This window comes from Oreochromis niloticus, linkage group LG12 (assembly GCF_001858045.2).
Source record: "Oreochromis niloticus isolate F11D_XX linkage group LG12, O_niloticus_UMD_NMBU, whole genome shotgun sequence".
NCBI classification, from domain to species: domain Eukaryota; kingdom Metazoa; phylum Chordata; class Actinopteri; order Cichliformes; family Cichlidae; genus Oreochromis; species Oreochromis niloticus.
The window spans coordinates 8,253,782-8,276,336 of NC_031977.2; the positions used below are offsets into that span (position 1 = coordinate 8,253,782).

Below are 22,555 nucleotides of genomic sequence, written 5' to 3' on the forward strand. Positions count from 1 at the left end.
GCGAGTGTCTCCGCCCCATTCAAACTACTATTGGAGGAAAATTAACCTTATTCGATTATTCATAAAAAGACTTGTTAGTTTCAATGAATTTACTCTTGTTATTACATTTAAGTTTTTCTGTCAGCGAATTAAAAAAAAATACTATTTTGTTAAACCTTCCATTAAATTTCATATACCTCTATATCAATTTTTCATTTCATTTTATTTTATTTTATTTTATTTTATTTATTTTATTTTATCAGTTTCATCTTGAATTTCTCTGTAAGCTTCTCCTATCTATTGATATGATATGATTGATGTCAATACTACATCGTGAAGCCCGCGGGAATACAAAAAAGACGTCTACAGAACATTTTTCAAATTAAAAGTGTTCCTTATTCGGAACAATGCTACCCTGTACTACAGTCTATGCGTTAAAACAAATGACAATATAGTTTTCAGTTATATCGTATTGTGAGGCATAATCATGTTAATAAAATAAACCCTGTTTGCCAAGCCGTTTTTTTCTTTAATAATTGTAACATTAAAAATACAGTTCTGACACTAATGCTTTTATTTTGAAAATAATGCTAACTAAATCGGAAACCCTATTGCTTCCGTTTACTGCGAGCTTGGCTGTTCTTGCTTTGTAAAACGACCAATCACACTGGAATACTGAGCATTTGCGCTTGTTTTATGTACGTAAAATCCAAAGGCGGGCGGGGTTAAGGTCACCTCACAGATAATAACCGGTCACGTCGGATTTTTAGCCTTATGAAACGACTGACGACACAAATCGAGGTCACTCTTTGTGAGTACTTCCTTTTAGCTGTCAACCCCGAGTGTTGATGGGTGGTGAGTACAAAGAGCCGACACAACAGCAGTAAACAGTGTAGAAGAAAAACGATAAGCCAGATATCATTTGCAGTATATTGTTTCGCACATAACTAAGTTTGGGTAGGTAGCTAAAGTTTGCTGGGTTTGTGTCCTCGTTATACTGTTAAGTATTACTAAGCTAACGTTAGCTAGTTATTTATAGGTGAAGTTATCCTGGAACTCATCGTTCACCTAACCACATTACTCGACTAATATTTTGTCTGTGGATATGCTACTAAGCTAGTTCGTTGGTGTCTAGCAAATATTAATGTCCTGCGACAATGCTAGTCGCTCGTGTCCTCGTATCATTCAAAATGTGTAGTTGATGTCAACTGTGACAAGTTGTCACAACCCTCTAGCTTCATAATATCAGCTGATTATTGGGGTCGGACTAGCGAGTCATTAAATGTCATTGTGATATATGGCTAAGTTTACGACTCTACTCACTTGCTACCTTTGCACTCATTACAGTTAGCATACTGTAGCTGATGACTTGTATCCCAGTCCTTCTGAATATGGGGCAGGACATGACCACACAATATACTGCAAAGACAGTAATAAAATGGGATTAGCATATTCTATAAGGGGAAACCGTTTTTCTTCCACATATAAACTCGGTGCTGTGTGAACACAGACAGAGAAAAAACCTTTGAGTGGCGTGTTCTAAGTCTGGAAACAATGTATTCAGAAAGTTTTCAGAACTTCATTCGCCTCAAAATGACGGAACAAAAACGTAGAAAATATGTTAATTAAAAAACGTGAATATCACATTAACTTTGTTTGATTAGAGGAGTGTCACCTGGGATCTATTTTCAGGTTTATACATAGATGTTTGTTATTTAATTTACAAACTGTCGGTGGGTTAAATCATGAGTCTGGGTGGGGATCCCCTTGGCAGGTTGAACGTCTTGTCTTCCCCCCAGCTTTGCCAACTCCAGTAGTCTATATTGTCTATTTTCTGGTCACTCACTCTTGTCGCTCTCAGGCGATGAGAGGACTTGGTTTCCTCAGGTTAGAAATCTTTTTTCTCATAGTCTGATATGAGGAACCTCCTTCTGCCTGCCATCTGGGCCATAAACCGGATATCACTGGAGTACTGCAGTGATGAGTGTCCTTTTGAAGGTTCTCTCATCTCCACACAGAATTTCAGTAAGAACGACCACTGGGTCACTTCTACTAAAGTCCCTGCTCTTTCGGTTGATTGGATGGCCTGGGAGTTCAACAGTTTTAAGAGTCCTGTTTATTCCAAACTGCTTTCATTTAAGCAATATAAAGGCCATCCTGTTCTTAGGAACTTTCCCTGCAGCAAAATGCTTTGCGTGCTTTGCAATGCAGCACTGTTTCTGATGACTGCAGGAACTCTGACTTGGCGTGGTTTTTACTCTGACATGCATCATCAGTCATGACTTCTATAGGCAGGTGCCTTTCCAAATCTAGTCTGGTTAATTAAATTTACCACAATTTCAGTCAAGTTTTTGAAACACTTCAAAGGAATTCAAGAGAAATAGGATTTAAAGTACACAAGGAGTTTTTTTTTTCTCATTAGTCATTTTTGTTTTTGCTGTGATATCGCAAGATGTGGGAATTAGATTGTTTGTTTTCTTTAAAGGGTATTCAGAATAACTCCTTCTATATTCTTCTCTTTGTCAGGTATGGCTAAGATTTAGAGGCAGATGTGAACCACGTGAAAGCCCTGCCATCAATCCCCAGCACATCCATGTGTATAATTTTCTTCAAGTTTGACCCCCGGCCTGCATCCAAAAATGCCTACAGGTAAGGCAGTTAAGTCATGCATTAAATATACAAGGACTTGAAGCAAGTTCTTGACAAACAATAGAGCTGTCTCATATGACTGTAGGTAATAAAGCAAAAACAAGGTAAGCACAAAAAACAGGTATCAGCAAACCCTCTCGAGGCATTGTCAGCCACAGAACTGCACACTCTGAGCAGAGATTTTAGTATCTTGCCTAAGGACACTCCAGCAGAGACTCTAAGTGCAATATTACTCTTCTAACCTCGTAAATCAAGTGTGTAGCAGCAAGTGGAGAAACATTGTGGTTATGTTAATGTTATTGCCACCTCTATGTGCTATGTTTTAGCCGGTGAGATGATAAAAACTATGGAACATTTATGTTCTTATGCAGATTTATTATGTAACTGTTTGTGCCGGTTTTAAATATTTTACTTGGAGCATGTTTCTCAAAATTCGTAGTTAACATACAGCTAACAAACTCTTGCAATGTTTTTTCACATCTTTGCTGTGATTCCCTCACAAAGCTGGATACTTCCTGCAACTTGGAAAGTTATAAACAGCCTCTCTGCCAATTTTATGAAAGCACTGACTCTTTGTGCAACCTCCGTGTGCCCTACCCAGCAGTAAATGCTAACTTCTTTTAGTGAGCAGCACAGATCAGTGTAGTACAAGCAGTCAGTGTGAGTTACAGCCTGATGGTATGTGGAGCCCCAGCTTATTATAATCCCCCAGAGCTTGAGAGCAAGCTCTCTGCCAGGCCATTGTCCATCTTTGTCCTTCCCTCTGGGAGTCTGACCTCACCTAAGGAGATCACAGCAGAGGTGTGTTATGAGTACTGACTCAGACCTGAACCTGGGGAAAGGTGAAACGCACTGTGTCCTAATGCAGTATCATGTCTGCTATTTATAGACTGTACTGGCTGCAGAAGTAGTTTTGATTTACACATTCGACTGAGCCAAAGAAAGGAATATGCAGCATGCTAAGATAAAATTGGATTGAAGGCAGAATTAAAGTTTCATTAGGTGCAATTATTAAAGCGCTCACAGCACAAAATGACAGGAATGGATCTGCGGGAGTTAAATGGGTTAATATTCCACACAAATGACTCGCTGATTACCCGCATGCTGAGATCTCTGTACTCAGAAACGCAATTTTCTAGTCTCCACTGTGTTTTTTTTCTCCAGCTGCTCAGAACAAAAGCACTGCAGCAGTCCGCCAAATAGCAGTGCAGTATGATTTTGACCTGGATATATTGTATCACTTCTCATTAAGGTTAGTCATTTAAACATAATATAAAAGCGCCACTTGCAATCCCTTCAGCCAAAAGATGATGCTGATGTACTAAACAAACAGCATAATGGCAGCCCTTCATAGAGCTTTTGTAATAGTTCTTTATCTCATGTTGCTCATGGCTCTTTGCAAGTAAATTATAGTATATGATAAATAGACTGGTTCTTATATAGCACTTTTGTACTTTATTTGAGCACTAAAAGAAGAATACAACATACCTCATTCACCCCACATTCATATAAGCACTTTCTTCTATTTCTTAGTGCTTAGAAAGCCACCAACCTTCTGATAGTGATCAGAAGGTTGGTGGTTGACCTGCCCCACCTCCTGAGCTGGAACCAATCCTAAGCATGTATTCATGATGTAAGCATGTTGACACTGTAACTGACCAGCAAATAAAATGACTGATCCTCTTGGGATACGGTCACTTTATACGATGGCAGCATGCCAGTTAGGTCATCACTCTGACCCAACCTCAAATGTCTTGACAGCAATTGAAGATGTCCATGCTTTTGGTTACTTTCGTTATCTCCAGAGGATGATAATGAAAGTCTAGTGACTTTGGGGATTCCTTCATCTTTCTAGACCCACCATGAGGTTAACATTAACATTCCTAGATGCAAATTTATCAAAGGCTCAGGAAATTATCCCATGGGAGCCACATGTGTTTGGATACATAAGTCACTGTGTTTGTTGAATAGAAAGAAATCAAAGTTGAGTGTCGATGAGCTTTGATAGCTCTTTGCTTCCCACCGTGCCTCCTACATGATGCAGCTGGCTGACTCACGCTGTGATCCGAGCCACTTGCACGGGATTTTCCCCTCAGGTTGCAAAAGCAGATGCTCTCTTCCTGTGTAGCATCATTAGTGTTAGCTTTGTTTTCAGGAGCAGTGGTGGCTCATAAAGCACCATGGGAACAGGCTGTCATTAGCCTTTGATACACAGAGGTCGACCCCTGTTAGGTCATTTGGGCTTATTTGTTTGCTTTTAACAAGATGCATGTTCCTATCTTGAAGTAATAATAGGAAGACCATTAGAAGCTTAGGAAAAACATACATTTGCAGGTTCTGATGCATTTCACTGGCCTTTGTGGCTTTTAATGATTTGAAATCATATGACAGCAGTCTTTACCTCAAAACATCTAAAGATGAAGTTGCGAAATTGCTTAAAATATTGAAAAATATTGAATGAAATGTAATGGTTTATAAGCAGTTTAAACCCTATATTTACTGGAAATGGCACAAAAACTAAATAAAACCAAACCTTTTTTTAATGTATGACATTTTTTAAAGTCAGTGCCAGCAACAAGCAATACTTTCCAAAAAAGTTGGGACAGGGAGTGTTTACATCTGTCCTTAATTTGGTTTAGTTATTTATTTATTTGACTGTCAGGGACCATGAACAAAAGCATTCATCTCTTAGGAGAAGTGATGCTTTATTACAGATTTAGCTACTAGCTCATTTCCATCTGCTGTCCCTAGGGAGGCAGATGGAATAGTAAATATGACATACAAATACATATCCAAGCAACTCGATATAAAAAGGATTATATGATCAAGCAAACATACTCAGACTAACAGCCCCATCCCCCCTGCTCCCACCACACACCGAGATTTAAATTGTGTACGTTTGGGGGCACACATATATATACAGTCATGAAGAAGAAATGTTGTCATGGGACTCAGTCTAAATGCACCTTGTGATTTAGTAGCTTGTAGAACCACCTTTAGCAGCTATAACTTAAAGTCATAGTTTTTTGTATGACTTTTATCAGTCTCTCACATCATTGTGAAGGAATTGTGGCCCACTTTTCTTTACAATATTGCTTTAGTTCATTGAGATTTGTGGCCATTCGCTTATGCACAACTCTCTTAAGGACCTGCCACAGACAGGTCTGAACTTTGAGGGGACCTTTTCAACACATTGATTCTTTTCTTTTTCAGCCATCCTGTTGAAGATTTGCTGCTGTGCTTGAGATCGTTGTCCTGTTATCCCATTGTCTCCAGTTTGGGCCAAGCTTAAGCTGTTGGACAAATGGGTTCACATTTGACTCTAGAATAACTTTGGTCTACTCGGTGGCTGCAGGGTGCCCAGGTCCTGTGGCTGAAAAACAAGTGTTTGTTTGTTTTTTAAAGGTGACAGTGGCATGACATCTCCACTTTAGTCTTGTTTATCTAAAGGACATTGTTTCAGAAGCCTTGGGATTTGCTAAAATCCTATTTTTAAGAGAAAGTGGTTTTCTCCTGGAAACCCTTTCAAACACCCATACTCTGATTTGTGGCGCTTGGGTTTTCTGCAGTTTCTTTGAGCATTGCATCATCTGACGTTGGGGTGAATTTGCTGGTACCCCAACTCTTGGGAACATTGCGGCATTGTATTAACACATATCTGAATGCAGTCAGTCAATTGGAGTGGTGTAGTTAGCAGCACCCCCTATTACTTACTAGAGATGGACCGATCTGATATTACGTATCGGTATCGGTCCGATACTGACCTAAATTACTGGATCGGATATCGGAGGGAAATAAAAAATGTAATCCGATCCATTAAATATCAAAAAAGCACCTCACAAAACTTGCGACACGGCGTAACTCGGCTCATAACCGTAGCACGTCGGAGCAGTATGCGTCACGTGATAGAGCGGCTGTGTGTATTTGTAGCCTCGCTAGCAGTCCGGCATTTCATCTCCGAGAAAGTTATCCCAGAGAGAAGTAAAGCAAGTGTGTAAGTTCATCTCTGAATGTTTGTAAAGCATTCCCATGTTAAGCTTAACAATCGATATATGGAGCGACTGCCTCTTCTCTCTACCTCCCTCTCCTGCCGCTACTTCAATCATGAAACTGATCAATGATCAGCTGATTGGCTTTTCTGTCGTGAGTCCGTCTCTCTTGTTTATTGTCCACTTCGCACCAGAAAGAGGAAACCAGCGGCTGAACAACAGCAGCACGTTTAAGCTTGATAAGCTGTTGTTAGAATTTATTTAATATTACTTTCTACACCAGGATCCTTTTCTACGTAGCTGACGGCTGGTAACTGTGCAGGGGCGGATCTAGCAAAGTTTAGCCAGGGGGGCCGATAGGGCATTAACAGGGAAAACGGGGGCACAAAGACATACTTTTCTTTCTTATTCTCATTTAGAATGTCGAGCTTTTAATAAATAATTATCCGAATCTTACACCCAAAGTTTTAATCTGATGTAAAATGTATAGAAGTCCATTACTGTATATAGTAACTATTAAGTCTAATATACCCTAGTAAGCTATAGTACTTTTTCCTTTGGGAAGGTATGATCTGTGCAGTCTGCAATTCTGTTGAAGAAAGATGTTGAATCTATTTAATTATTCTTGAAAAATAATTGATTTCTGTGCATTTTTTTTCACACTGCATCAAATTAAAGTTGATTACGTCGATTAAGCATCATGAGGTGGAGGGTGGGTGGTTCCCTTTTTTTTTTTTTTTGCTGGGAGTTTTAGAACCCTATTAGTTAGGTTGCTTACTCTTTAAAATACCAGAATAGGAAGGATGGAGCAGGTTTAAGTTTATTAGATTGATCAGTATTGCTGAACTATGAAATATTTTGGGTGCAGTGTATTTTTTGCATACAGGTATAACAGAATAGCTTTAGTGTTTTGTTTTTTTTGACTTGAGTATGAACTTATACAAAAAGCAGCAAGATATTAAAAAAACAGTTTTATTGATTAAAAAACACACTATATCGGATTCATATCGGTATCGGCAGATATCCAAATTTATGATATCGGTATCGGAAATAAAAAATGTGGTATCGTGCCATCTCTATTACTTACCCTCTTCAATCATATGAAACAATAGAGTAGTACTTAGTTACATGGTTTTCTAACCGTGGAGATGCTAGTAAACGATTTCTATAAGCAGGCTAGACATCTGAGTGAAAAATTGCTTGTAAAAACATAACATTTTTTATGTCATTTCATACTGCCCCAAAAGTTTTTGATAGGTGACTATAGATAGGCAAACTCTTTCACAGCAAACCCCTGCTGCTGCATACAGAGATTTCTCTAGAGTTTTTGAATCCTTTAATAATATTCTGTGCCATAGATAATTCTACATAGTTTGGCATTAAGATGTATTGAATTGCTTTATTTGTATTTTCAATGCATCTTTTCACAATACGAAGCCACTCCCCATATGTACTTAAAAATAAGACAGATGCTTTTTATTTGTTTATGTTATTAATTTCAGTGATTAGCCTGGAGTTATTTCACCAGGGTGGTTTTTCGTCAATATAAATTTTCCAGTCTTTTCTATCCCCTGCATAGACCTTTTCAAAACTGGTGATTGGCATCTATTCAAAATGAGCACTGTAGGATTTTTTTCAGTTTTATTTTTGAAATGTGAGATTTTGTCTTTGTGTTACTTTCAATTTGATAACAGGCTTTAAAAATTTTAGCACCCCAACTAACACAAAAAGATCCATAAACACAATAAAATAATTTTCTGCTATAGTGCAGATTATTTTATTTCACAAATTGCATGAAATAGCGAGGTTACCTTTTTCATCAAGGAACAGAGTCAATGTTTCCTGTTTTTCATAACATCTGAGTAGGAAAGATGGGCTGTATGAAACTGTGTGCTTGCATGTTGCTGTGTGATTGTTGGGTCTTAGCTGCTAAGTGAGGACATACTAGCCCACTACAAAAATGACAAAAGTGACCCATGAGTAAAGGCATATAGATAGAAAAGGTGTTGCATTAGATACAGGTCACAATACAGTGTTTTGCTGTTAATGGTTGGTTGTGAGCATAATAGCGTCATTACTCTCTGATTTACTCCGAATAATAATAAACTGTAGGTCAAAATTTAGTGCAGCGCTTAACTGACAGGCAGTCTGTGTCAGACTTAAGAGTCCCATTGAAGGGGATTTATTGTAAATCAGATCACACTCTTGTTCAGGCTAACCGCTCTTGTTTGCAGCAGTAAATGTTTGTCTCGTAGCCTTGCTTCGACAATAAAAAACAAATTTAAAATGGAGTAAAACACCTGGAAAGGTTACGCACATGTGGCAGACACAGCCAGCTTTGCAAAATGAGATTGAGATAAGATGATTTACCTGTAAAATACTATTTCAAATTGTTTTAACCCCTTAATAGCCTGCTTTTTCTCCACTTTAGGTAGCTCCTAACAGCAGTGGGTTTATCCAACACTTGATTCAAGCTACTTGATTGTTACAGAGTTTAATAGTCATACACTTCTCATTGGTGTGGCTGTGTCAGTACCCAGAGATGCTTATGCGCATTTCTCCAAAATCCAACCTGACCTATTTCAAATGTTCAGAATCTTTGAGCTCTCCACTCTAAATACTTACAATACAGTAACATGTATTGTATTCTAGTTTGTTTGTTTGTTTGTTTTTTAAGATTCAAACTGTTTTCAGTTGTTTCTAAAAACGAATAAAACCACAGAAATAAAGCCAAAGGCATTGGAGTCATTTCATAAAACACATCAGTGAGTTCCTCCCACGAGTTACATGGTCTCAAAATACATAAGAGTGGATGGGAATTTGTTGCTTTTTTCATTTGGAATGCTCAAGAATTTGGCTTCAGATTGTGAAACTTGGAGCTGGTGTAAAATTGATTTGCTTGCAAAATTTCACATGACTAGCTGCTCTAGTTGGGAAATAATAATGAAACACCATACTTCAATCCCATCCCATCTACTACAGGGATCTGTAACTGTTCATCCGTCCATCAATCCATCCATTTCCTACTGCTTATACGGGTTCAGGTTGTGGGGCCATCAATGTAACCAGAGACCAGTGTCCAATCCACACAAGACACTAAAATCCTATGGCTCCTCCTGTGGTTGATGGGCCCACAGGAGGGCGGACCTATGGAGTTTCTTTGGGCTTGCCTGTCCTACCCTGGGCCTCATTCCAGGATGGGACCCCTGTGACTCAAATCCCAACACTGCAAGAAGGTTACAATTCATTTTTGCATGTCTTCATTAAATAAACCTGTTTTATATGGAGTGACCCAATGATATCCTAAAGCCTGCTGTATATGGATAAAGTCTCTAAACTTGAGCTCCTTTCCTGACTCCATTGCCTTTTTCTTTTTTCAGTTACATTTCTTTTGATCCTCTCTACTTTGGTCATCTTCAAAGAAACACCTTCTCTTTGTAGCCTTGACCCCTTATATTCTCTCCTCTGGCTTATGCTCAATCAATTTAGAAAATGAGATGCTTAACGTGAATGCTTCTGGTTGTATCTGAGGACTTTGTTATGCTGAAAACGTGAAAGTTGCACTGTAACAGTCTGGTAGCTTATTTTTACACTGTCCTTCTGGCCATATACCACAAAGGCTTACTGTGTTCATCATTACAGATGCTGTATGTATTGTGATTATATAAGTCTCTAGTGGATAACAGTAGCATATGTTCTTACCTTCATGTTAAGATTAAATGAATTAGACTCACCATATGATAGAAAAATGTCCCATAGGCGAGAGAGGGAGAAAGCTGGATGAAAACAGCAAGAAGAGAGATCTTGAGGAAAAAGTGTAGTGGACATGTGATCAGAGTCAACAAAAAAATATACAAAGCCAGTGTCACTGATGATGATTTCACATAATTAAGCAGCGTGTTATATTGATATCAAATGTGAATCCCCAGCCCTTATATTATATTATATTATATTATATTATATTATATTATATTATATTATATTATATTATATTATATTATATTATATATAGTTGAATACCATGCATTTGTGTGCAATTGTCAGTGCGAATAGGAAGCGAGGAGGCTGGACAGAGAGATGATAGAGAGACTATACAGGAGCACGAAGAACCAGGTGAGCAAATGGGCAGGTAGTGAGGTTAGGTGAGAAAACAATTATTTTTCAGAAAATCATTTTACATGGATGCTTTGTGTGCTTTCAATTATTTTTTGATATGAATGGCAGCATTTAACAGGATGCATATTACACTAAAGATTTGACAGGTTGTTTGCCACTACAAATCTATTCGGCACCCTTGGGATTGGGTAATATCTTGTGCTGAGTAAGTTAAAAACAGCTCTATTTCTAGTTTGCATCTTGTCCAGGTGTATGGAGTGGCAGGGTGGTTCTTCTACAATAGGTCATCAAACTAAATGAGTTGCTTTTTAACATTGTAATGCAATGTTGTAATTGTATTGTAAAGACATTCTATGCATGATATTATGAATGGGGGCTGAGCCCCCCTACGAGTTTTAACCTAGAATCACCCCTATTATGTTCTCAGGCTAATTTTGGCTGCAAACAGAGATGAGTTCTACAACAGGCCATCCAAAGTTGCAGACTTCTGGGGGGCCAGCAATGAGATCCTCAGTGGTAAGCCTGTACAAGTACACTTGAGACCACTAGTCAAGCTTTTCATCACACAGCAATTATTTTTAAAGCTGAAGCTAACATAAATTAGTGAACAACTTTCTTTTATGCTTTGAGTAAACATGTCTGTTAGAATTTAATCGCTTATTTTGATTAATATATGCAAGGTTGGTTGGCTTTTTAGTACTGTTTGACTACCTCTACCTGTAAGAATAAATAGTTTTCATCAGTCAAAGAAAAATCCCTTTCCTTCACCTCAAAAATCCATCGCAGAACATCCCCACCCACAGTAAACTACATTTAATTGACTGATGTTCAGTGCACATTATGGCTAATCAGAGAAAATCAGTCTTCTGTTTTTCTGCTGAGGAAAGAAATGGTGTGATATCCTTGTTGTTCTCCAGTCTCCTCTCCCCTTTGTAATAGAGGGGTCAGAACTCCACTAGTGGGTTCTTAATTGATGGCTGTTTTTATGCGATGTGACAGGAATAAATGGCTCTGCCTTATCTGCAGGGCTGGGGGATGAACGGGGCGGGAGTGTGGTGGGCGGGTAGCAGTAGGGCCCTGAAGCAGACGTAGCATGGCGAGAAGGGAAGTAAGCTATTGGTCCCAGGGGAATCCAGCTAGCTTTCCATCCACCCTCAGAGGAATTAGATCATTTGGCTCTTGAGGTCACTGACAGTATAAGTGGACCTGTCTTTATTGATCACCAGGAAGTGCTGCAAATTTGCAGGGCCTGACATTCTTTGTGTCAACTGGAGAAGAGGGATGTAGAAAGAAAATATTCATTTACTGATGGACTAAAATAATTCCTGCCATCACTCTTATGAGATTTCATTCCAATTGGACAACATCTTAAAAGTTTTATAAGTTTTATACCTCCTCTGATAGTGATGTCAGTGACGCAGAAAAAAATATTTTCTATTTGTGCATCTTAATGTGGACTAGGTTTCTTACTGCCACTCAGTCTATCTACTATATGAAACAAGCTATTTAAGCTGCTCTCCCTTTGAGACTGTGCTCCCTTCAAACCTAATTTCTTCTGATTGGCAGTTTCTTCCAAACAGAAGGTTTGCACAGTTGGGGGTGGGGCTCCTGTGTTCACAGCCAGAGCTGTGTGCCTAAAATGATCATATTTGGGATATCCACTGCATATAGGACTATGACCACACACTGACGTCATTATTTGAACCTTTGTCTATTTTTAATATCCACATTTTTAACATTTGTGCATACAGCATGATGTCAAATAGGTAAAGCATAATAAGAGCACTTCAAAAATAACATGTAATATATATTTGCTGCTAATATCAGAGAAGCTTCAAATTTCCATGACTAATTATTTATTCATTTTTCTTTTTTTATTATTTATTAACATTTTTCTAACTGTTGAATTCTTTGCCTTTCACATCTTTTGAATATTGCATGAATTTATGTGTTTTTCCTAGCACTTAGCTGCAGTGAATAATTAAAAAGTCTAACAGTTAAACAGTGTTTTGTTTGCCATATGGTTAGTGACAAGTTCTTCCTTGAGTTAATCATTCGTTACCCATCATTTGTTCTTGTTAAGGAAAACTGGCATGCAAAAGTAGCAGGGTATATTGAAGAATCTCTGTTATTATCCGTTAAAATCGAGTCATACTGTTTTCATGTGAGGTCTGATGCCCCTGTCTTTTTAAAAATACATTGTAAGTCTTCTGTGTTTACCAGGCCTGGACCTGGAGTTAGGTAAGGAAGGGGGGTCATGGCTGGGGATCAGCAAGAGGGGCAAGCTGGCTGCCATCACCAACTACATGGAGGGACGTCCTAACCCTGATGCACAAGGACGAGGTAATCAGCCATGAAAATGTCCCAAGTGCCCCTTTACAGCCTCAGTGTCTAGAATACATGTGATAATATAACTGATTCTAAGGAATAAGTAGTACACATACATTACATACATTTCTTATTACGTTTGCTAATTTGCAGGATTTCTAGTGTCTCACTATTTAATGGACAAGGATCAGGACAGCTACTCCTACCTGAAGAAGGTGTCGTCAGAAGGCCACCTGTACAATGGGTTTAACCTCATCACAGCTGAGTTCAAGTGAGTAAAACGTGTTGTGAAATCCATCTGCATATTTTCTATCCACTGATAAAGCTGATTCAAATAAGTATATCCATCATGTGGATGTTTACACTAAGATTTTGTTATAAAAACAGACGCTATCCACTGTTGCATTTCATAAGATAAAATATTTTCCAGAGAGTGAGAAGAAATATGTAAAATAGCCACACTAGGCTGTATAATGTGTGTCTTCTCACAATCTAAACAGTAAAGGAGTCTCTTTTTTATTTTTTTAACTGGGATTTAACTCTGTTCTCTGAATTTTGGCCTTACCACGGAAAGAAAACCACAAAAGCAATATCTTCATCTTTGGAGTGCCAGCCAGGCAGAACTGAAAAGACACTGAGCTGCGAACAAGCCAGCATTAAAATTCCAAAGGAACACCTGTTCATATTTCAGGGTTATAAACAAAGAAACTCTAGACAGCATAAAAAATAACAAAGGCTTTTTTCCCCTCCCATGTGCTTCACAAGCCTGAGTTGACTGAATTTGATGATAAGCATAGAAAAGAAAGAGAATATGGGCTCAGTGCACACTCGGATAGCTGTCAGGTTGTCGGCCCATGTAGAGAGCTGCAATGTAGTGAAGCCATACTGTTGTCTTAGGGAGGTGGAGCATAGTGTAGCTGATGTAAAGGCAATATTACCCCAAATTACAAAAATGTGTAACATAAAAAGTTTGCTATAAAGTGTTGACACTTGATGCTGTGAGAGGAGCCACTCCTGGCAGGAGTACAGCCAGCTCTCCTGCTGATAACATTATGACTGCACCTGCCCAAAGGGAAAGCGGGGAAAAGGAGAGCTCAGAGGTTAAGCTGCAATATAACTCTAAAAGTTGTATCTCTGTTGGAGAAGAAAAAGTGGACTTTTCCTCCTCTTAACATAGCCTGAAGTAGTTTGTTCTCCCAAAAAGAGCTTTTAGGATAGAGAAATATTTTGTTTTTCATATTATTTTTTTAAAACACATACTGCCACATAATAATTTCTACCTAACTCCAATATAATGGAAAAGGTGCTACTTTTTGAAACAGTATTGTAGGTTGGAAACATCTTCTGTGGCTTTGGTATTGCAAGTTTCAGCAATACAACTGAAAGACTTAAACATACCCCTGTAGTGTAGTGGCTCATTCAAACCCAAGCTTATTTATAGGGCAATATTTTGTATGAATTATGAATACACGTCTGCCAAATATCAAAAAGGATATCAATATCAATATTTTTGATCAATATATATTTACCACATGCAGAAACCAATGTCACTCCTACATTTGTGATCGTGGCGTATTCATTTTTAAAATAGCATAATAATAGTAGCACACATTGGCACCACAATGCACAGTGATGTATTTTAGATTGTTTGCAGTATACTGAGATTCACTGTGTCTCAGTACCATCAATACATTAGGCTACATATTGTGAAAGCATCATATCATGAGTTACTGTGGGACTCCTATCATGCTGTTTGGCTGCTGAGCTTTAAAGTATACTGCAACTCTGGTTCATTTTAAATGTAGTTAGCTAGACCTTTTTTGCCTCTCACGCTAATAATTTTCACCTAATTTTTTTAAAGTATTTTGCATCTGAGAAACTAGATTTCCCAATCTCAGCAGACTTTGCACCTCAAAGTGTGAAGAAAGCCACAGGAGTTCAGCATACCACTCAACTGAGTGAAATACACACATGTGAGATTCCAAACAAACATGTATTTTTAAAGGTCTGTGTATATACTTGAGTATACCTGCACAAAAAGTCAGCTACTTGGAGCTTTATTTTCAGAAGTGTTGGTATCATCTAAGCCTTTGAAAGCTTTTTGATATACCTCTTTTTTTTCTTTTTTTTTCCTTTTTAACCTAGGGGCAACCATATGACATTATCTAGGTGGCTTAGCTGCTATTTTTGATCAGCTCAGAATATGCAGATGTCCCTGTTAAAACCAGGGGCAGCAGTTACACATGCACAACCCTGGAGGAATTCCTCTTTTATTACACTCACACTACCCCACACTCAAGAGGGACCAGCAGACTAAAGTAACTGCATGTTTATGATGTGATAATGCTTCATGTCTGCTTTGTCTGGGCTAAAAACTGTCTGCAGAGCCTTATTAAGTCAAAATATGCCATGTTTTTCCCCCCTCAGATGCCTGTCTGATGGGAGTCACTTTCACTGCAGATAGAGATGATAAGCAGTGACAAAAAAACAAGCTTCATCTTTTTTAGTAAGCACCATCATTACCAGCCTGTTTGTTATCCACTGCAGTGTGCCCAGCTGCCCTGAGGAAATAAGGCATTTGGTTTCTTTCTGAATCAATAACTGCATCTGGTGGATAGACAGTAGCTTTACGTGACAATTAGAGCATTTTTGTTTCATCTTGAAGCACAGGCATGATTTATGATGTGGCGACTGGTGGCAGTGGGGTCAAGATGCGCCATCTTCTTTGTCTATGTCTCATCACCCTTTACGACATGCATGAGAGCAAGACACTTAACAAACTATTTAATAATGTATTTATTGCTCCGTATTAATTGAGAAGCCTCACCAGGAATATTCTTTAATCATGTTGGATTGGATTGTGCATGAATAATTTGGTCTGTGGCAGCCTTGCATTTAAAGAAATGTCTACTGGGCCTCACAGTCGCGAAGCTAATGCCATATATATTTAAATTTTGATCTGACTCAGATATTCTCAGCTTGATGCTCTCGAGGCTCCATATCCAACACTTCATCTGACTTGTCTATAGCTCTGGTTTTTGATCCCACTTTAAGTCGCTCTTGCTTTAAAGTCAATGCCCAGAGATTATCCATTTTATTAAATATGTGCTCTGATGTTTGCCCGCAAAGAAATGCCTCCCTAATGCACTTTCAGTTTGGCTGTTTTAAAAAAACAACTTTAGAAAGTGGTTCGATCTTATTGCCTCAAACCCTGTGTTGTAATTCTTGGCAGAAACTTGTTCAGGCTCAAAAAGAAACGCAGCGGGGCAGCAGATACGCACATTCCACAGTATCAGGGGCGGATGAATCTCAACATTTTAAAGAAACTGTACTGTGAGGATTTGTTTTTCCTCTCTCCAAAGTGCTTGTAACATCGCCTCTGGGGAAATCATATTCTGTTTTAGAAGAACAGAAGATGAGATTCTCCTGAGTGGATTACAGTAAATAGCACTGCATGATTCACAAAGAGAATCCAGATCTCTAAAAATTGCCATACAAATTTAAATAATGTTAATTTTTGCTCTCTGATTGTTCGAGTGGTTGTATGCACAGCCTTTTTGTATCAGATGGGAGGTCTGAATTACAATACATCACTGGTGCAGTATAAATATTTGAACCAAGTTCCATGTTTTCATACAGTATTTGAATAGCTGTTTTACTAAGAACTACAGCTGTCATGTATCTCTTTTCAACCAACATGGTGCCATCACACTGACTAGAAATAGTTCCTTGCATTTTTACAGAAACAAATTGCCAAAGCCGAAGTTGGAATCACTGATGGTGACTAGGCGAGATGTAGGAACACATCCTATTCAATGATTTGCTGATAAATCCCAAAGATTCTGTCTGCTATGATTATTTTTTTCCCTCAAAAATTACCTGAATTTCTTGAAAGCTCACTCAACCATCTCAGCCAACTACACTACAGCTGGTGATGCTCTGCAGCCTCGCTATAGAGGACTCTTCATTAGAACACTTCTCAGCTAGCATACTGATTAACTCTCTGACTGAGATCTGAAAAAGCCTGTTTTTGACTCTTCCCTCTTTGTTCTCGCTCTGCCCCATGGTCCCGACCTCCTGCTGTTCCCTCATCTCAGCCCAAATCAACCCACGGCACACCTGATGGGACTTTCAATATTTTAGCCAGTTTCAAACAGCACAAATGGAACTCTCTCTCCATAAATCCTCCACCTGCTGCCACCATGGTGATATCACACGCAAAGTGTGTAGATAGAGCCAGGCCATTGAGGTATTGTTGAGTTAAGACCTCAATACCAAGACAAAATACTAGTTCAGAGATTTTATTTTTGCAGAGCAGACAAATAAAGGCTTCTCTCCCAGGTTACAGTGCCATCTGGTTCTCATTGACTGGCTACCATGTGCATGCTTGGATGAGCGGTGACTGCTTTCGACTTGAGTAATTATTGGTCAGTGCTGATGTATTTATAGTTGTTGGTTCAAGAAACCATGCTCAGTTCTGAGGTTTAAAAGAGATACAAATATTTCAGCGAAATATGCGTGTGGTGTGAATGAGACACGGCAGATCCATACATCACAGTTTTGAGACATCTTTATTGACCCCGGCTGCCAGCCGCACATACATTACACCATAATACACCACAACAACCCCAATTCCCTGGGGGGCGTGATTGCGGATGCCGTGCAGGTGCGTCCGCCTGGCACCGCGTCCACACCCCACCACAATGCGATATACATTTTAATACAAGCAAGATTATAAGCTGACCATTCAGATGAGATTTGATAAAGATTTTATTGACCTTTTCTTGCAACTCCAGGCCTCGGGGGCCGGTGTCCTGCCGGTTTTAGATGTGTCCTTGATCCAACACAGCTGATTCGAATGGCTAAATTACCTCCTCAACATGTCTTGTAGTCCTCCAGAGGCCTGGTAATGAACTAATCATTTGATTCAGGTGTGTTGACCCAGGGTGATATCTAAACCCTGCAGGACACCGGCCCTCAAGGCCTGGAGTTGCCCACCCCTGTCTTACACCATTATGTTTGTGTAACTAGGCTGACTTAAGACAATGCTCTTTACCACATCATCATGTCAAAGTAAGTTATTGGGGAATTCATAATTTTTATCAACTTTGATAAGAAAATTAACATCGTAAACTAAAATTTCAGTTCACATGTAGGAGGAACATAAGCGCAGTATTTACACCTCATTTGGCTTTTTTTAAGCAGTCAGCTTGGAGTCCTTACTCCTTTCAGACTTGTTTGAGCTAACTGAAAAGCCTAAAACAAAAATCAGATCTTGCAGGCGCACAGCCCCATTAAAATGGACATTTGTAGATTGGAAAGCCAAGCCTGTTCTGATGGATCTTCTGTTCCACTGAGGCTGGCATCTCCGACAAGCATGTTTTGTTTTGTTTTTTTATCAATATAACTAAATGTCAGGCTGATAGCATTGGTAAGCTTCTGTTTATTTTCCCTTGGGACATCATATTCATTTAGCTTAGCTGGACTCTTGGTTGTCCACATCCCACCTGCATAGGCTCCAAGCCCCATTAGCGGAGACAAACCCACGGTTAGAGAACCCCAAATGTAGGGGATGATTATGTAAATCAGATCAACATGGCGCTAAATCTGAAGAGAATGCTCAACATCTTGGGCAGTCCATGAAGAGAAGAAATGAGGGTGTGAAGTATATTGTTCATGTTCCCGTAGAGCAAAACATAAGTAAGCACCTGCAACTAAGGGATTTTTTTTCAGCATTGTTTAGCTGACCTGTTTTAATTAGTTATTCTCTAAATGATCAGAAGTAGTTTCTTTCAGGCAAGTGAAGCTGAGAAAAATGTAATCAGTTAAAATATTTGTTGTTTTTGTTGAAAAACCAAGCAGGCTCATTTGATTATCAAAGCCGTTACAAAATAATATTCTTTCAATTTACTAATTCATTAATAGACTTGTTTTTCTCAACGTGACATGAAATCTTTGTTAATAATGGCAAATATTCTCAGCTTGTGGTGCTAACGGGTCAGACCAAAGGCTGTCTAATATGTATTTTGGCTTTTAAAACTATTTAGTAAATGTATTTGCAGAGTAAAAGCCCAGCAGCACATTGTGCCCTTGTCTTGCCAGCTCTCGACTGGGAAACTTTCCAAGTCAGATGTTGAAACGGTGTTGCACCACATTTGAGATTGACTGATGCCACTGGTATTGCTGTCATAAAACTGACATCAAAAAATGAATTCCACTACTGGTTCAAAGGCTTCGATCATAATTTATTATTCACTCTCCTGTACCAAAGCTGTGACCGATGCCCTTGATGTCGGATAGATTTTTTTCAGACTGAATAAATTCCCTCTAACTGAGGACTTTGCAAGGAGATCTCTTGCAAGGAGATCTAACACCGTAACTAAATGGCTTTTGTGGTAGTCAAGGGTGTTTGCAGCACTAATTTTTACTTTGAAACCTTAATTTCACCCAGTTGTTCTGTGTGGATAACATCAAAATTGTTCTAGTGCGGTATAGTATTTTTACTTTCCCACTTGAATTGCCTCCACCAATAACACAGGCTTCTTAATTCCTATTTTCCAGGGCTGCAAAGAAAATGCATCATTAAAAAATGCTATATGGTGCACTTTTGTTATTCTCTTTCACCCTCAGCACTCATTTTCCATGTTTCCCTGAGGAGCGCCCCTTTGAACTTTCTCTTTGCTCTATTTCGCTTTATTTCACAAGCCTCCAAGTCTTCTGACTCCTGACACAACAGTCATAATTAGACATAAACAAGTTTGATTATCATAAAATGTCTAATTTCCCATCTTACTGTGTCCTCTCTAGAGCTAAACAAGACATTGTGTGTTACTATGGAAACAGAGGCAGCCCTGAACCCATCCGTCTAAATCCAGGTCTGTGTTTTTAGTATGGTTGCTGTAGAAACCTTTCATACCTTTCCTCCTGGCCTATGGCCTGCTCATGTCAGTCTGACATTTCCGCAGTGAAATTGCTCTCAGATTGAAGATTACACCAGAAAGACACTAGCAGAGCTTGCTAATGTTTAAATTTGTCTGTATTTATCTTGTTCCCCCTCAGCAGGAATCTACGGTTTGAGCAACTCGCTGCTGGATACTCCATGGAAGAAACTGCTGAAAGGCAAGCAACACTTCACCAGCGTCGTCAGCGACCAGACGCTCTCTTGTGATGGGCTGGTGCAAGAGCTGCTCAGTGTCCTTAATAATGAGGAGCTGTAAGTTCACAAACAACCCACTTAAATCTCATTCAACTGCAGTGCATTTTAAATTGTATGTATATAGGAGATGCCACTGAAAAAGCCTGATGCTCATGACCTGCTCTACGTCCTGAGCTACAGCCATCCCACCCCAACAACAGAGGCGACTGTTGTTGTTATTTTGCACTATATGAATACAAGTGAATTGATGATTATAGATTACCCATAGATGTGAATGTAAGTGCATTTGAGCTCTGTGCCAGACTGTCAACCTGACAGTCCCCCGGTGACCCTGAAATAGATAAGCTGAAGAGGATGGATGGATTGATATATAAGATAAATAGGGGCAAGTAATTGAAGCATAATTTAAGAAGAGGTGAATGGTGTTATCTAATAGACCAATAGACATCCCTGTCAGTACCAGAGCCCCCTCAGCGTGGTTGACAAATTTGACCAAACTGTAAAACACTAAATACATTTTTATTGCTTTAGTTAACTAAAATATTTTCCAAATCTAGTTTTAGTTTTTAATTTAGTTTAATATACTTTAATAATCTTGCACAGCTTTGAAGACCCCCAAATGAAATTCAGATACAAAGGTTGCTGTGAGGAGATCCAGCACATTAATTGGTCACACATGGAAGGTGGTTAGAATGGGACTTACAGGGAGCGATCACCAATAGCACTCAGAATTGCTGCATCTGGTATAATCTGTCCCAAGTTTCCATGCAGATGCCCATGCACTTAAAGGGTATTGGTGGATTTTATGGATCGCTCAGAAATGGGATTTGCTTCAAGAACGATAAATAATGAAAAAAGTAGCACTGCATGTGCAATTAAAACCCTGAAAAGTGACACGCTTTCTTAAATTATCTGTTTTGTTTTTTTGTTGTTTTTTTTAACAGGAACACACCTGATCCAATTCAGGAGACTCAGGGTGATTGTTACAGCAAGTCCATGATCCAGGCTCTGTCAGCCGTGTGTGTTCGCTCCCCTCATTATGGAACAAGGTCAGTGCCTTACACACTCACCAGATATCATTCCTCTCTTCCCCCTTGTGTGTTCACCGGTGGTGACTGACACTGCTGTGCTAGATAGCGGGATCACAGAACAGTGAACTCTTGGCACACAAAAAAATCCCCAGTGTAATCAATCCTCCACAGCAATGAAACACTGGATTATTGGGTACAGACACTCTCTTGTAGCCAAAAGGTCAGAGGGTTAGTTCTTTCCAAAGCTATCAAAACATCATTTAGCAGGGCAGCGGCAAACAAACAGTGTCTGAAAAGTGACTTTTCATAAACACTGTCATTCATATTAGATATTAATTTTATAATTGTTTTGTTCTCTGTATTGTTATCCATTCAGAACCAATACAATTATCCTGATAGATGCAGAAGGGAACGTGATCTTCACAGAGCGCACCATGCTTGACTGTGACACAACCAAATGGAGCACCAGTTCTTTCCAGTTCAAACTGCAGGAGTGAAGACACAATGGAGGAAACCTGCTCTGTGCCTTTCTGCATCGTCTCTCCTTCCGTTACCTTTTCCGCGCCATCTCCCTCAGCTGAACCTCATGTGACCGCGAAGACTCATCAGCACTTTTTTAATTCAGCTAGTCACTAGCTGCCTCGTTAACATCAGTTTCATATATTTCTTACTTTTGATTTAATTTAAAGATGTATGCTAATTAAAAAAAAAAAAAAAGATTGCCAAAGGACATTTATAGTTTTGTAGAGGAAAATATTTTACCTACACGTCATGAAACTTGTAAAAAAAATGACAGATTGCTTGTAATTTGGTAAACATAAGATTGGTGTGATGCCATTTTCTGTCATGAACACTAGACATTGTGGCCCTTTCACACACATGGCAAACAACAGCAGATGATCTGTGTTAGGCGCATTACATGCAGTACATTACGGCTGGTTCTGACATTAGTGTTTTTAAATACAGCTTGTCTGGGTGAAGTGTAGAAAAGCTCATCTGTGGTGCATGAATACATGCTTTTTGGGGTCCGATTTAACCTTCCATCCATGATTTACATTTTATGCACTATATTCAGGCTGCAGGCTAAAATAACATCCTATGACAAATCATAGGGTCACATATATTTTTCTAGAAGATTTAAGTTCACACGAGTCATTACCAGGATTACTGGCTACTTTGTAAGTTTCTGATTACCATGTCATTGGTGTTTAGGTAATTATGCATCACAGCATCAAATGTTTCAATGCACTGTTTAATGCACTGGATCTTGAAAAAACAGCCTGACAATAAATAACAGTTTATCCAAA

General features: G+C 38.9%; 1 protein-coding gene across 4 annotated transcripts; it reads left to right on the top strand.

Annotated features, from left to right (window-relative positions):
- Positions 1-662: 662 nt before the first annotated feature.
- tango2 (transport and golgi organization 2 homolog (Drosophila)) lies at positions 663-22,555 on the top strand. Of its 4 annotated transcripts, none has more exons than XM_005472994.4 (9): positions 663-790; positions 2,506-2,628; positions 11,161-11,249; positions 12,957-13,076; positions 13,215-13,332; positions 19,869-19,936; positions 20,121-20,274; positions 21,162-21,266; positions 21,625-22,555. In XM_005472994.4, the coding sequence occupies exons 2-9, from the start codon at positions 2,573-2,575 to the stop codon at positions 21,743-21,745; spliced, it is 831 nt and encodes a 276-aa protein (XP_005473051.1). In that variant the 5' UTR covers positions 663-790; positions 2,506-2,572; the 3' UTR covers positions 21,746-22,555. The 4 variants fall into 4 exon arrangements, with proteins under 4 accessions (XP_005473051.1, XP_005473050.1, XP_005473052.1 ...); XM_005472993.4 differs by having other exon boundaries at positions 688-834; XM_005472995.4 differs by having other exon boundaries at positions 688-834; positions 20,124-20,274.

Bases quoted from the DNA above. Each gene is read 5' to 3' on its own strand.
- tango2 (XM_005472994.4), top strand. From the start codon at position 2,573: ATGTGTATAATTTTCTTCAAGTTTGACCCCCGGCCTGCATCCAAAAAT. The intron at 19,937-20,120 runs GTCTGTGTTTTT...GTTCCCCCTCAG, and splicing joins ACCCATCCGTCTAAATCCAG to CAGGAATCTACGGTTTGAGC. The intron at 20,275-21,161 runs GTAAGTTCACAA...TTTTTTTAACAG, and splicing joins GTCCTTAATAATGAGGAGCT to GAACACACCTGATCCAATTC.